Raw genomic sequence first — 16,377 nt, 5'->3', positions numbered from 1 at the left:
AAATAAGAACAGCAGTTAGATGTGTCACTTGTAGGGAAGTGGGTAAACATAGCCCTTACTAAGGTAAGTCAATGATACTATCTGGCATTAGAAAAGTCCATGAATCTAGGGATTTTGTTTAGTGCTATCCAAAGCAGGTTTTCATAGTTTGAGAAACAGTTAGCTATAAACCACATCCCTTACTGAACGGCAACATAACAGAAACAGATTTGGCCAGTTATACTTGCGCGAAAGTGTTTTTCACTGAAATATATTTTCGCGTAAGTATGCCTGTTGCGGAGATCGGACCACAGTGAGGATAAGGGAAAATTCCCTTTTCCCCACTGTAGTGCAACCTCAGAGTGAGAATATTTAAGTAGGGGGGTGTGGGGGTGCACAGGGTGCACAGGGGCTTGCCCAAACATAAAAGTAATGTTTTATTTTTTTTTAAACACACTTTAACGAAAGCGCTTTTTCGGTGAAAGCATTTTCGTTAAAGTGTGTTCGGTGATTGTGGATTTGGACTATTGAACTTTTGTTCAATAGTCCTAGATCCTACTGAACATACCCTGCATAATCAATATGTCCTTCACATAATAAAGCAAGATTCACAAAATTAATGAATTCAGATAATATGCAAACAATAAAGACATTACTTCATTTGATTTCCCCATGTTCTTGTGTCTAACTGCATCACACATTTCAACCATTTGTCACAGAGTGTCATGTCACACAAATTGTACTGAAAATATCAATGCAATGCAATCCCTTTTATACTTTTACACCAAAGTGTATTAAGGATTAATATTCTAGATAAACTTTCTTACACTTTCCTGTTGCATAGTCTCACTTTTTTGTGTTATTATCAGGAGAATGGTATAACGAATGACTGATAATGAAGAATTTGTAGATACACTGCTGTCTTATGTGGGAAGTACTGCAGGCTATGCAAAAATGCAGCTTATGTGCATGGTAGTGATCACCTGTTGTTTTCTATAAGGTTTAAGAGTCTTGATTCTGTGAATTTGCAGTGAGACCGTAGCATGTGGGCCATACTGTACATACTGAAAGTCAATCTATCATACCCTCTAAAATTCTGCTGAACTGTTTCCCTTCTGCTGTCAGTCTATTACTAACAACGTGCACCTGTTAAACATTTTCATATTACTTAATGGATCATCTTTGGAATGGTGTTTACTATAACAATCTACTCAATAATACTTAAGTGCCACTCACATCACACTTCCCAATTAAAAAATTAAAACAGTGAGTAAAAAGGTCACATAGGACAACAACTTGGTAAAAAAACACAAAATAAAATGTTTGTAAAGCTGGAACTTCTAATGTCCAGTACCTAAAACCTCTTGTGCCCAAGGCATAATGGGAACTATGCAAATTACCCCTAAATAATATCACATGCTTCAGCTATCACTCAATCCAAGGTTAGTTTGGAAAAGAGATCTGAACCAAACAAATTTTTCATCAACAACATTCTATTAGAGTTTGGAGTCGACATGGTTCAGAAGAATTGGTGCATTTTACTATCTCTCCCTGAAATTGCTCAACATATTAATAACTTCCCTAGCTTTTCCTACAAGAATTGTTCCAATCTTAAAAAAGTCTTTGTTATAAAGACTTTGCTCAAAAAGCAAGGACATTGCCATCCAAACAGGGGACTGTACCATGTTACAATTGTTCAAATTGTAAGAATATAAACAAGGGTACAAGTTTTTTGGATCCTGTTATGAATAAAATATATAAGATTACTTGTTATGCTAACTGCAATACATGCAATATTATTTATTTGACTACTTGCAAAGAATGTCCAGCTTTTCTCTGCTCCAGGAATAAATCACTTCTAGAGGTAACTAAAGCCAACAATATTGCGGGAGAGTCCCTCTTCTCTAACTTCCTATCTAAAATATGGAATACACTGCCCACCTATACAGCATCCAATTCTTCCTTAGTACAGTTTAAAAAATCACTGAAAACTTACCTAGCTAATAACTGGCTCTGTACTTGTACCAGTCCCAGCTGTTTTCACTCCCAATATGTTATTGTCTTTAGTATGATTGAACATGTATCATAAGAAATCACTGTTTGACTCTCTGACACATTATATTTCTGAAAAGTCTGTAAACTGCATGCACTATGTTAATTTACCTGTATTCTTATATCTTACAGTCTCTAATATCTGATGTATCTGTACATATTCTACATGTTCCTTAATCAATTGTATTACTGCTGTACCTTAATCATTTATATTACTGCTGATTTAATAGTGTTTGTGATTTGTGGAGCTTTTCTCCCCAGGCCTCCGCTAAAGAAAGACTTGTGTCCAGTCAGACTTTCCCAGTTAATAAATATAAAATAAATAAATACTTGGGAGAGTCAGATCATGGGAACAGCCAACCTTGCAATATATATGCCACAGCATACACTTTTTAAAAATAATTTATTTATTTTCTGCAAAGAGATATACTATGTCTATGGGTTTGTGCTTAATCCTGTCATTTCATGTGTTTTTTTTTTTTTTTTTCAGCAGCAAAGATATCTAATATGGCCCAAAGCATGCACTGTCTAGAGTCCAGGGACTGCACTTGTGTACTTGTGTTGCATGATGACTCCAATCTGTAAGATGGTATAAATTCCAAAAATCCTGGCTACCATCCTACATCAGATACCACACAGTAGTAGACAAGAGTAGAAGTAGTTTAAAAACTTCCATTATGGAAAGATCTAGTAACTAAACAAGTTGTAACACACTACGCTAAGTGTTAGTACTAAAAGAACATTGCTATAGCTACAATATTAACATAAATGCTTTAACCACAGGAACCTGTTGGTTAGTGTTAAGGTATTACATTTTCTTGATGTACTGCAACAGTACCTGTATTTTAAATCTGGACATGAAATGTAAATGAGTTCTTATTCTAAAATCTAATTTGTATGAAAGTATCTCAGGTAAATGAAAGTCTAGAAGTATTTCAATTCATGGATAGCACTGTATTTATTAATTAGGTGAAGGTCGAATACAATGAATTTATTGTTCAGTAGTGATAGTGTATCAGCATGGTTTTATTAAGTTGGTCAGCCCAACAACAAGGCAGTACGAAGATTGTCAAACTCGGTTATACACCACTAGACCAAAACTGAAACAGGAGCAGAAGAACAGATTTTCTTTTAGTTATTATTTCAATACACATTCCAAACTTTGAGTAGAACTACAATTTCAAATGCATAAATGTGGCAGGAAGTGGAATAACCTGTACTAATAAAGGTCAAATGATGAAATCTGAATGCCTCAGGGGACATTTGTAAACATCCATGACACACATGAAGAATCTTAGGCAGTCAAAATAGAATATATTTTCTCTTTTGGTCTGTCTAATTTTACTTGGCACAAATAGATTATAGTTTATACTAATCCATCATACACAAAAAAATCACGATTAGCTGGAAGACATGCATTACTTTAAACACATACTTCTAAAAACTAGTAAATTCCTCATATTTTAAATAAAAGCTCACATTGCCACTTTTAAATGAGAACAAATGTTCCTTACCACAACTTGTGCTTTGTAAGCCTTTACTGTAGCACCAAACCATTGGTTTGATTTAAATTCAACAGGTTCCTTTGTGTCATTAAGTTTTAACATTCTGTTGCCTAAGAAGTAAGAACAGATAATGTCAAATAACTCTTCCAGCCATTATAAACGTGATTTGACTTACAATAATATGAATCCATCAGTCATGTTCTCACTAATAAATTACACTGGTATGCAATTTAGTCAACATATTTCATCTTATTTTACAGGGCTTGCACATGCCGTGGCAGAGACCATGGTAATTTATTGCTGGGGAAAAAGAAATTATTATATTTATCCTAAAATATAAATGAAAATAAGCAAAATAAGAAAAAAACAGACATTTGCATGATGTGTGTGTGTGTGTGTGTGTGTGTGTGTGTGTGTGTGTGTGTGTGTGTGTGTGTGTGTGTGTGTGTGTGTGTGTGTGTGTGTGTGTGTGTGTGTGTGTGTGTGTGTGTGTGTGTGTGTGCCCACAGGTGCATGTATGAGGTTTATGTTAGTGCATGCTTATGTTTATGTGTGTCTGCATGAATGTGTGTGTGTGTGTGTCTGTGTGTATGTATGTGTGTGTGTGTGTGTGTGTGTGTGTGTGTGTGTGTGTGTGTGTGTGTGTGTGTGTGTGTGTGTATGCCCACAGGTGCACGTAGACATTTGTATGAGGTGTGTGTGTGCGCGCACGTGTGTGTGTGTGTGTGTGTGTGTGTGTGTGTGTGTGTGTGTGTGTGTGTGTGTGTGTGTGTGTGTGTGTGCATGTGTGCTTGTGTGTGTGTGCATGTGTGCGTGTGTGTGTGCGTGTGTGTGCGCTCGCGCCCACAGGTGTATGTAGACATTTGTATGAGGTGTATGTGTGTGCATGCTTATGTTTGTGTGTGTCTGTGTGAATGTGTGTCTTATTTGCTGAACACTGTTTTGGAACACTGCTGTATGTGCTTTGTTATTTACATTTTTTAGTTAAATTGTGTCATATACAATTGCTCAAACCTAGAACCATTTCCAAGGGGTTCAGTCTCCATAAACTGTCTGGTGTCAAAGCTGTGCCCAATACTGTAAGTTAAAGTGCCATCACAGCAAAAATGTGGGATGGCACATGGTGTGTTAAGAACCTGTCCAGGACTATGTGAAAGTCAGCTTATATGTTTCAAAAATATGGTTCCAGCTTATTTTTCCCCCTGAACAGGCTAAGAAGCAGAAAAAGCTTGAGAATCATGACAGCTCGCACAAGTGCAGAAATAAATATATGTTTGCACTTTCAAAGGACTACCTTTAATGGAAATGTATAAGTTAGAAGTATAGTGTACTCAAAGTTAAACAATTACATCTATAGCTCTATCAGTATACAAAAGTACATGCACACATACATGAATGTGCATATGTGTATGAGGTTGCATATCAAAACAGAGAATGCTCATATAAGTGAATACATTTTACTGGTGTGGGGGTGCAGAAAGGCTTTGCTCTTGCAAAAAAATTAATTTTTTATTTGTTGTTTTCGATCATTTTAGACTTGATTGCTGTTTCTTGGCTCAGTCTTCTGAGCATTCTGTGTGTGTGTGTGTGTGTTTGTGTGTGTGTGTGTGTGTGTGTGTGTGTGTGTGTGTGTGTGTGTGTGTGTGTGTGTGTGCGTGTGCGCATATCTATATATTTCATTATTAGAACCCTATCACATGGTTATAAGACTATACAATAGCTCAGAAAGATGCCCTAGTTTAGCTATATGTTGCAAAATGTTGAACACTGAAAGACGTAAACATATGCTTAGATAAAATGAAAACTACCAAAACAAACACTCATGCAAAAGTCAAGCTAGTCAATGCTTATGTTCTACATATAATTTTTATGTACATATTTTAAACAATTCACTACAGTGTAATCAGGGAACTATAAACTATTATTAGGGCATCATGTTTATACTTATAACATTTATAAAATCCTGCTCTAGAGAAAGAAGGCTTAGCATCAGCTGTTCTGTTTTTGAATATGTTCTGCACTATTCCTGAAATCAACAGAGGCACAAGGTTGAATAAATTGCCTCTTTGCATATGAAGCTCCCAGAAATAGTTACTTTTCATTTCTCATGTTGCAGACGATAGCAGCACAGGAGGTACTATATGTGAAAAGTTTAGCATCCAATGGCAATTTTCAGATTCTTGTAAAAAGCAGACATCCCTTTTCACATCTAGTGGTCAAAAAATGATTTCTTAGACTTTTGATCAGAGTATGTCTGCTGCCCATGTGTTCATTCCTGAACCCCTTCTTAGAGAGAAATAGTACTTTAGTGATACATATAACAAAACTCAGAAAACAATTAACTGTGTCAGGTACAACCATCCAGCCAGCCAAATACTACTCATAGAATGAGCTTTATGTGTTTATATGTGATGAGTTTCTTCCAGGGGCATTCAATGCTTTATGCTAATTGGACAAAACATTGAAACCATGTAGGCTGCTTTATAACTATTAAATGCACGTAGTTGTTAAAACTGCTTAAATGCGTGTAAAAATACATACTCCTATCTGCCTAAAGTATGATGACAACCATATCAGACTGCCAAATATTGATACTTGCCAAAATGTTTTGGTCACAAAGTACACATGGCCCAGTGTAGTCAACAAATAGTGGCAGCAGTATTTATTGTTCATTTATTTATTCCAGAATTTCAATTCCATACTACTCCATTCATCTAATTAATTCTGGAATGGGAATAATTATAAAGCATGGAGACATGCCATAATTCCAAAAGCACTGCCAAAATGTTACAATCAGAAGCTGCAAAGACTTTTCACTAAAGCACCCAGAGACAATTTTAAAGCTCAGTGCAACATAATCACAATATATAAACTTTGAAAAAAAGCAGTAACAATGAAAGTCTGACTCTAAAATATTCATATTACTAAGCAAAAGCATTGTAAATAAGAATATTAATTGCCTCCCTTCTAAAGGGAACATCATTTACTTATTGTGTTTGTTGACTGGGAAAGTCTTACTGGGCACCGAGTCCCATTTTCAGTAGATGCCTCAGGAGTAAACCTCCCTAAGACATACGTTAGATCAATATTTACACATAGTACAGAAAAAAACAGTATTTTACATGTGTGCATACAATCTAATAAACAGTGTAGAAAAAAACAGCATTTTACAAATGTATACAAAGGGCCCAATTCTGAAAGACTTACTCTCAGGGTAAATGACCACTTATCTGACTCCCAGAGTAAATGTGTTTATAAATAGGCCTTACAACAATGTAAGTCACTTACACTGATAGCAACTCTTTTGGAATCTGGCTCATAGTCTAGTGAATAAAGACATTTTATAAAAATGTATACATGGTATTGAAAAGTCATTCGATAGTATTTTGAAAAATGTGCACAGTAATGGAGACATTGCAGAAAGTACAATAAGGCACAAAGGAGTATTATTTTTGAGCAAAGGAAGATGATGAGCATAATTCAATATACATATATAAATTTCAGTCGGCCAGTGGTATTGCATATATACAGACAGGGATTTTCTTGTAAACAGTGTGACATTTAAACACTATAACAAGTAGTGTAGCTCTGATTGCATGAAAGTAGTTCATTTCATACAGCATTATAGATTATAAGAAAGCAGTTCCGTGGTGATAAAAGGTTTGAAGACACATCAACCTCAAAGCGATATCTGAAGACTTTCATGACCTCAAAACTTTGGCAAACAATTATTCTTTCTGAAACATACTTACATGTTATGTCTTCTGTATATAACTCCAGTATATTTATTTTTATTTTTAAAGTGTTGAGGATAAACACTGAGACATACTCAAGTCCATTCCAGCTGCCACAGTTCATAATACGTGCCCCTAACTGCCATGCTGCCACAGTTTGCAATACGTGCCTCTCACAAAACATTATATATATATAAAAATTACATTTTACAATTTAATAGTAATTGCATTTTTATCATTTACAAGGCAGTTATACTATTTTTTATTTTTTATTTATGTGTGTACGTATGTATGTATGTATGTATGTATGTATGTATTTATTTATTTATTAATTAACCCAGCCACTGGGGATGCACAAGCCAGTGCATTTCTTTGTGCCGGTCCCAAGCCCGGATAAATGGGGATGGTTGCATCAGGAAGGGCATCCGGCATAAAATTTTGCCAAATCATACATGCAGACAACAGTACAGAAATACATACTGGATCGGTCGAGGCCCAGGTTAACAACGACTGCCACCAGTACTGTTGGCCAACAGGATGCTGGTGGAAATTGAGCTACTGTTGGCCGAAGGAGGAGAACAGCAGAGCTAGTAAGAGAGATGGCTAGAAAGGTGCTTGGTGTGACATCTGGAAAGAGGAAGGAGGACAAGAAGACCTGGTGGTGGAATGAAGAAGTACAGGAGAGTATACAGAGAAAGAGGTTGGTGAAGAAGTGGGATTGTCAAAGAGATGAAGAAAGTAGACAAGAGTATAAGGAGATGAGGTGCATGGCAAAGAAAGAGGTGGCGAAGGCTAAGGATAAGGCATATGAAGAGTTGTATAAAAGGTTGGACACTAAGAAAGGAGAAAAGGACCTGTACCGATCGGCTAGACAGAGGGACCGAGCTAGTAAAGATGTGCAGCAGGTAAGGGTGATAAAGGATAATGAGGGAAACGTACTCACAAGCGAGGAGTGTGGGTTGAGCAGATGGAAAGAGTACTTTGAGGGGTTGATGAATGAAGAGAATGAGAGGGAGAGAAGGTTGGATGATGTGAGGATAGTGAATCATGAAGTGCAGTGGATTAGCAACGAGGAAGTAAGGATAGCTATGAAGAGGATGAAGAACGGAAAGGCTGTTGGTCCGGATGACATATCTGTGGAAGCATGGAGGTGTTTAGGTGCAATGGCTGTGGAGTTTTTAACTAGATTGTTTAATGAAATCTTGGAAAGTGAGAGGATGTCTGAGGAATGGAGAAAAAGTGTTTTGGTACCGATTTTTAAGTATAAGGGTGATGTGCAGAGCTGTAGTAACTACGGAGGGATTAAACTGATAAGTCACAGCATGAAGTTATGGGAAAGAGTAGTGGAAGCTAGGTTAAGAAGCAAGGTGATGATTAGTGATCAGCAGTATGGTTTCATGCCAGGAAAGAGCACTACAGGTGTGATGTTTGCTCTGAGAGTGTTTATGGGGAAGTACAGAGAAGGTCAGTTTAGAGTTGCATTGTGTCTTTGTGGATTTAGAGAAAGCATATGACAGGGTGCCAGGAGAGGAGTTCTGGTATTGTATGAGGAAGTTGGGAGTGTCAGAGAAGTATGCAAGAGTGGTACAGGATATGTACGAGGGTAGTGTGACGGATGCATTTAAGGTGGAGGTGGGATTACATCAAGGATCAGCTCTGAGCCCTTTCTTATTTGTAATGGTGATGGACAGGTTGACAGACGATATCAGACAGGAGTCCACGTGGACTATAATGTTTGCAGATGACATTGTGATCTGTAGTGAGAGTAGAGAACAGGTGGAGGAGAGCCTGGATAGGTGGAGATATGCTCTAGAGAGAAGAGGAATGAAGGTCAGCAGGACTAAGACAGAATATATGTGTGAATGAGAGGGAGGATAGAGGAATGGTGAGGATGCAGGGAGTAGAGATGGTGATGGTGGATGAGTTTAAGTACTTGGGATCAACAGTTCAGAGTAATGGTGGGTGTGGAAGAGAGGTGAAGAAGAGAGTACAGGCAGGATGGAGTGGGTGGAGAAGAGTGTCAGGAGTGATTTATGACAGATGAGTACCAGTAAGAGTGAAAGGGAAGGTCTACAAGAGGGTAGTCAGACCAGCTATGTTATATGGGTTGGAGACGGTGGCATTGACAAAAAGGCAGGAGTCAGAGCTTGACGTGGCAGAGTTGAAGATGTTAAGATTTGCACTGGGTGTGACAAGGATGGACAGGATTAGAAATAAGTATAATAGAGGCTCAGCCCAGGCTAGAAGGTTTGGAGACAAAGCCAGAGAGGCAAGATTACGTTGGTTTGGACATGTGCTGAGGAGGGATGCAGAGTATATTGGGAAAAAGATGCTAAGGCTGAAGCTGCCAGGTAACAGGAAAAGAGGGAGGCCTAAGATAAGGTTTATGGATGTGGTGAGAGAGGACATGCAGGTGGCTGGTATGACACAGCAATCTGCAGAGGACAGGAAGAAATCGAAACAGATGATCTGCTATGGCGACCCCTAATGGGAGCAGCCGAAAGAAGAAGAAGAATTTATTTACTGCAAAGCACAGAGATACAGGCATGTTTCTTTAAGAGTTCTGTTTATTCACATGTGGTAGGCAGGCAACTGTTGGCAACATTCCTAGTTTTTTTCCTCAATGAGATCATCAAAACTGATCTTTTCACAGATCCACATGTGTTAATATGTTTATACATACATATTTATATATATATATATATATATATATATATATATATATATATATATATATATATATTCAAAACTGAACTTCTTATACACCGAACTTCTGGTAGCTGAATGCTATTAAGTAATATAAAATAATAGTAAGCGAATGAAAACGCAGACACCAAACTGATATTTAAGCTTTCACTCTTATTAGGTAGAAGAGCTTCATCAGAATAAACTTGAATTCCACATAAGCACATTCAAAATCTGTACATTAAGTCATATGACAGTACAGTAGCCAGTAAACAGACTCAAATTAATATATACAGTAAATACAGTACCCAATAACCTATCAGTAATACATTCAAACTGTACCAATCCTGTGAATCTATATATTCATGACAAGGAAAAGAGACAGTATTAACAATACCATCTCAGGACACATTTAATATTAATACTTTCGTTTAAACCTGGAAACACCTCAGCATTAAGCTGTAGTTGCCACTTTAACTCCCTTAGTTCTAACAATAGTTCCCAGTCACCAAAAAAGCAATTAACCTGTTCTAGGACAATAAAATGAAACTTAGTAAAGTTAACACAAGTAGAGCTATGTTTGGCAAGGGCAGTATTCATGTTACGAGATCTAATGGTTCCTAGATGTTCTTTCACCCTGTCAGAAAGCTTTCTGGTGGTCTTGCCAACATAGAAAGCATTGCAAGATGCACATATCCCTGCATAAACTACTGCAGTAGAGTGGCAAAAGAAGTTTTTGTGGAACTGAGCAGTGTAGTTACAGTGTGGAAAAGTGTAATCAAACCCTGTTAGTATAAAAGGACATACAACACATTTATTACAAGTATGCATTCCCTTGGAAGTGGAGGAAATAGGGGAAATAGCAGTAGTAAAAGGGGAATCTCTATTTTCTAGACTCATTCTAATAGTTCTGGTTCTTTTAAAAGAGAATAAGGGAGAAGAACCTAAGGCTGCAGACAAGGGTTGAGATTCAGTTAAAAGTTCCCAGTTGTTGTTAATAATGTTACGAATATGAGACATATCTCTGGAAATGGGCAGCGGGAAACTAAGGGTTTTATTAGTGGTAGTGGATTTATTAGTAGTGGGTTGAAAGCCAAATAATAAGATAGGCAAATGTTTGATATATCTTTCAGAAACAACAGTTTTCTGTATGGCATTGATTAAAGAAGTCAGGTAATTTATTTTCAGAAACATGTTTTTTCAGTAAGGTGGCTTGTAATTTAAATTCAGAGTCAAGGCTTATGATTCTAGAGATTCTAATAAACTGACTTCTGACTAAATTCCTTTTCATGAAATAAAGGTGAGAGCTAGAGAAATCTAGCAGGTTGTTTTTATATGTTTCTTTCCTGTATATAGTAGAGCACAGAATACCTGCTGGAGACAAGTATACTTTAGTGTCATGAAATGTAATAAGAGGAGCCACTACCTGACGTAATTAAATTAAGAAAGCCAATGCTTTTTTTCATGTCAGAAATGAAAAGGTCTAAGCTATATTGATCGCCCTGACACGCAAAAAAGATATCATCTATGTATCTTTTGTATATGGGCATGTGATTAAAATTATTTACGAATTAAGCTTTCTAATTCCCATGTACTTAATACAATGTTAGCAAATGCGGGAGCAGTTTTTGAGCCCATCGTTATACCTTTTGTCTGTTTATAAATGTGATCGTTAAAATAGAAAAACAATATTGTTTAAAGCAATATCAACTAAGGTGCAAAGTGTATTAATTTTAGTAGGAGAAAAGTTAGTGTGTTTTCTTAAAAATAGATAGAAATACTGAAGTCCTTCTTTATGGGGAATGTTAGTATAGAGGCCCTCTATGTCATATATTAATTATATATTAAAGCTGTTTAACAATTAAAAATTTTAATCAACATTAATTTGGCAATTAAGAACATGAATCCTTAGTTAATCTTACTTTTAACCTTATAGTAACTATCATAACTTAAAATACTTAAAAGTGTTTTACAACAATAAACTTAGCGAATAAAGAAATTGAGAAGTGTTTGTGCTATACAACATGCAGAACATACTCAAATAACTTGGAATAAAGAATAATATAAAATCTAAAGGTTTTTAATGTTTTATTTCATTGCATTTAAATATAATAAAGCACATGCTGACCATGGTGTAACTTACATTTTCAAGATTATTTTTTAATATTTTTAATCTCATAATTAAAAAATGAATTTCAAGTTTTCCTTAACTAGTTAATCGTGTTAGTTAACTTGATTAATCAGCAGCCCTGATTCTTAAAGGCACCTCAGGTTTTTCTGACTTCCCAATCCCCAAAATGTGCTGGTTGGCTGGCTACTTGTTTACTCTAAACAGAGAAAGAGAGAGAGAGAGAGAGAGAGAGAGTGTGTGTGTGTGTGTGTGTGTGTGTGTGTGTGTGTGTGTGTGTGTGTGTGTGTGTGTGTGTGTGTGTGTGGGTATATATATATATATATATATATATATATATATATATATATATATATATTCTGAAATTTAACGACAATGCTCCTAGTTGTCTTTGTCAATGAGGACAGAAAACTGAACTTTCACAGACCCGTGTGTGTGTATGTGTGTGTGCGTGTGCGTGCGCGTGTGCTGTGCATGTGTGCATGAGTGTGTGTATTCATTTAATTCAGCCATTCATGCAGCCTTTAGTAATCACTTTATCTAGTTAAAAGTCATTGGAGAGTCAGGGCTTGCCCCCAGGAGTGAGTGAGTACAGGACAGAGAACTAAAGTAACTAAAGTTACTGCATGATATACATTCCTGATCACACACTACATGCACACTTACAGTTACTTGCAGTTTATTTAAACTTTACTCAGCTGCGTGTCTTTTGAAATGTGGAAGAAAACCAAAGCCCTCACTGAAAACCAGTACAGACACAGGTAGAATAAGCAGACTTCCATATTGAAGGCATCCATTCAGGAAATGAACCAGATAATCAGTTCTGCTTTCTACAATTTTTCAGTTTGTGCTGGTTTGTTTAGAGTAACCCAGTAGCCAGTTAACCAGCATATTTTTGGGTCTGGGGGTTTGGAAGTAACTGAAGTACCTGGAGCTATCCCGTAGAGACTTGACAACAACAGAAAAACACTGCATATACATTAGCTAGGTGTTAGAACTGAAACCTGAACCTATGATGGAGAAACTGTTAACCACTATACCACCATGTCCCCAAAGTCCTTTAGCTTGCGTTGTTTCCTTAGTCTTACACAGGAAATTCCCACATTTCTGTTAATATATTGCATAATACCGGCATAAATTGGGAAAAATGAAAGCTAGTCTTCTACAGTGGTTTCATTGGTTTTGCAGCAGTAACATTTCTAGAACTTTTTAAAGTTATATATTTTAAAAGCACATATAAGCTAAAATGAAAATTTATTAAGTATGGATTTGCAGTGACTTTCTTAACAAACAGAGCTAGCTTGGCTGTAAGCTAATGTTGTTACCCAGTCTCTAAATAAAAAAGAAACTAATTAAAACTGTATGTAGTAATAGTAATAATAATAATCCGAAAGGCCAGTGTTCATTATTTAACCCTTTGTGTTTGAATCTACTTGAAAGCCACAAAATTTACTAAGTTCAAAGTGCCCTGAAGACACAGCAGGAACAACAACACAAGCACATGGAAGTATTTAAATTGTAAGTTTTTTTCAATAAAATAGGAAACATCTGTTCTTTGGATTGTGGAGATAGATGTAATTCGCCCACTTTGTGTCTGCACTGCTCTTTGATCTCACATTCAGAGCATTACTAAAAGCTTTTTAATGCACAAGAAAAGGAGTTTTGCAGCAATATTAGTTTGAATGCACCACTGCACAAAGCATTACTCAGCTTCTGCTCTCTGGGTCTGTGAATTTAGCATTAGTGCAGGGAATTGTGTGCCATGCTTTAAAAATGACTGGCTCTAGCAAATAACTGTGTGCCCTCGTTTTTCATCCAGCTGAGAGCTGACTTCATTTATTGGCCACCCTCCTAAGGCAACTAAGAAATGTGGCAGAAAATGGTAAATTTACATTCCTTTCAAGTTCTTTGCAAGTTATTCACTTGATTTTAGGCACAAATACATTGTACTGTGGAAAGCTTAATTCTGAATTTAAACACTTCACATCAGACATTTCTTGCAGATAGTAGACAAAAATAATAAACACAGTTTTCAGCATAAATGATGTTTGCCCTGAGGTTTTACCAATAGCGAGCCACTGCAAAGTATCAGCAAAATGTATACTAACAGAATTACTTAAATGGATTGCTTTTTTTTGCATGCACCAGCAGTCCGTGTGTTTAGGTGGCAAACACAAGATTTACTTGCAAGCAGTACTTAAGTGACTCAGAAGCTGTAACTCTGATCTACCCAATTGCAGCAAACTTTCATGACAGACCCATCCCCTAGTTTCTCTTCAATGTTTAGCTGTGGATTCAGTACAGATCTCAGTTTGTAATGAAAACTCTTGTTAGAGTATCCGAAAACGTTCCTGCAAAATTTTTGTGCATAATATATTATAAAATCTTAAATGGTATGACAGAAGAAGCATGTGGCAATAGTAGCAAGTTACAAGCAAATCCCAAACATACAAAAAGTGTGTTGATCTTGTACTTACCCCTGGTGTCAAAAGGAATTTGGTGACACCTTGCATTTGTAGCTGGCCAGGGGCAATAATACACTGCTCCTCCTTCCACTACCCTACGCTGGCTTGTGTTGGCTTTTGGAGCCCCTACCAAGATACTTGCTCTGCAGGAAAAAGTTAAAACAAACAGATAAGTAACACTGGGCACATTTTAAAAATAGTTCATGTTTTGCATTCCACTGAATATAAACCAACATTGCAGGACCATACTAGGAATACTGAATAATATGCTACCTGTCCGTACAAAATATTAAGATTTTCGCTGTCTGAAGCATCAGATGGACAACAAGAAGATTGCTTACAGATCTTTCAAAAGTATGCTCACTGGACAACTGCTGCTAAAACTTAAAATTACTAAAACATCAGTAATTGCTAAAATGTGTGCGCATCTTTGGCAGTCTGCCTCTCACCTTTTTTCAACTACGTAAAATGTTAATATACTCAGCTTGTAAGTTAGTTTGCAACACATGACAAACTTTTGCAAAACTAACAAGTATTGCCTGTGTTATTTATTATAATTTAAATTTATGGAAGTACTGTTTGGTTTTAAACTAATTTAGAGTACATTTTAGTTCCCTAGACATTACCAAATGCAAAGATTGCATAACATAACTGTTACTGCTCGTGTTATTTAAATACAGACAATCTACTGTGTGTACTACATAATATGCTTTGCGATGTTAGAATAATAACAAGGCAATCTGTGAAGTATCTTCTTACCATACGTTCAAACTTCCAGAAATAAAACAAATATTGTAGCCTCCGTAATTACCAGTTACACAGGCGAAAATGACCAGCTCATAGTAATGCGCAAAATAGTGGTTTGTTGAGCATTAAACTGCTAAGATTAGACACAACTTAACTGTCCCAATAATACTTACATTCTTTGGTCAGGTAAGTAGAAATCAACCGAATAACCAAAGTAGCTATCCTTAGGACCACTGTAGATCGTGGGCTCTTCAACATATAAATTAAATGCGATGACGTAGGGCAAAGTCAGAGGTACCCACAAAGTCAGCTTCAAGTAAGTTTGTGAAAGCATGTTATCCACCTTCGGAATCCCTCAGTAGTGACGGTAAAGAAACCCTCCAAAAATGAAAACCCCAAGTGTTGCTGGTGATGTGCCGCTGCTCAGCGCTCTGGAGACAGTTACAGGATGCCGAGCGGGGGTGGGTGGGGTGGGGTGGGGTAGGCGAGGAGCAGCCCTGTGATGCAGTGGATGGAGCCAGAGGTGAGCTGTGCACAGATGCCCTCTGCAGTGTTGAATGCGCCAGCTGCTGCACTCTCTCTGTGACTCTCGCACTCCCCTTAGTGACCAAGAGCCGCAGCATACACATCCGACTTCTAAACTCACAGTCCCCAGTCCCCGATAAACTAGTAAATCCTTTTATATAAAAATGGGAAGGAAGAGACTAGGACAAGAGCAGGCGTTCCCTTCCAGGCTTTTTTTCTCACCTTTGTTTTCCTGCATCTTGAGTTTGCATAGACATAAAACGTTGGTATACGTCAAAGATGTTTTAAAGAGTGTCTCTGAGCTTGGCTCAAAATTGTATTTAATTCCTACTAAAATTGTTGATTTTTTTAGAAAAGGTGGAACTTTATATTCTATAACAATAACTTCCTTTGGAATTACAGCAGAAAATGTATGTTAGTTCATAATAATGTTACCCTACCAATATTTTAAAAGCGTCCATGAAATAAAACCTTTCTCTCTAGCTGTTTTTACTTTATTCCTAATTCTGGTGGTAAGAATTTACAGCTGTGGCCAGGATATTGCTGCTATTTATGAT

General features: G+C 36.8%; 1 protein-coding gene across 1 annotated transcript in view; it reads right to left on the bottom strand.

Annotated features, from left to right (window-relative positions):
• The window catches only part of ITGA8 (integrin subunit alpha 8), a 1,841,490-nt gene extending 1,825,555 nt beyond the window's left edge, over positions 1 to 15,935 (bottom strand). Inside the window, exons 1-3 of the mRNA XM_044067504.1 lie at positions 15,469 to 15,935; positions 14,561 to 14,691; positions 3,546 to 3,646 (exon numbers count right to left, since the gene is read on the bottom strand). Coding sequence (XP_043923439.1) covers positions 3,546 to 3,646; positions 14,561 to 14,691; positions 15,469 to 15,629 — 393 coding nt within the window. The 5' untranslated portion in view covers positions 15,630 to 15,935. The remainder of the gene's footprint in view (positions 1 to 3,545; positions 3,647 to 14,560; positions 14,692 to 15,468) is intronic.
• Between the last annotated feature and the right edge of the window lie 442 nt (positions 15,936 to 16,377).

This window comes from Protopterus annectens, chromosome 3.part1 (genome assembly GCF_019279795.1).
Source record: "Protopterus annectens isolate FY-2018-M chromosome 3.part1, PAN1.0, whole genome shotgun sequence".
NCBI classification, from domain to species: domain Eukaryota; kingdom Metazoa; phylum Chordata; order Ceratodontiformes; family Protopteridae; genus Protopterus; species Protopterus annectens.
This window is presented reverse-complemented; position numbering and strand designations above follow the sequence as displayed.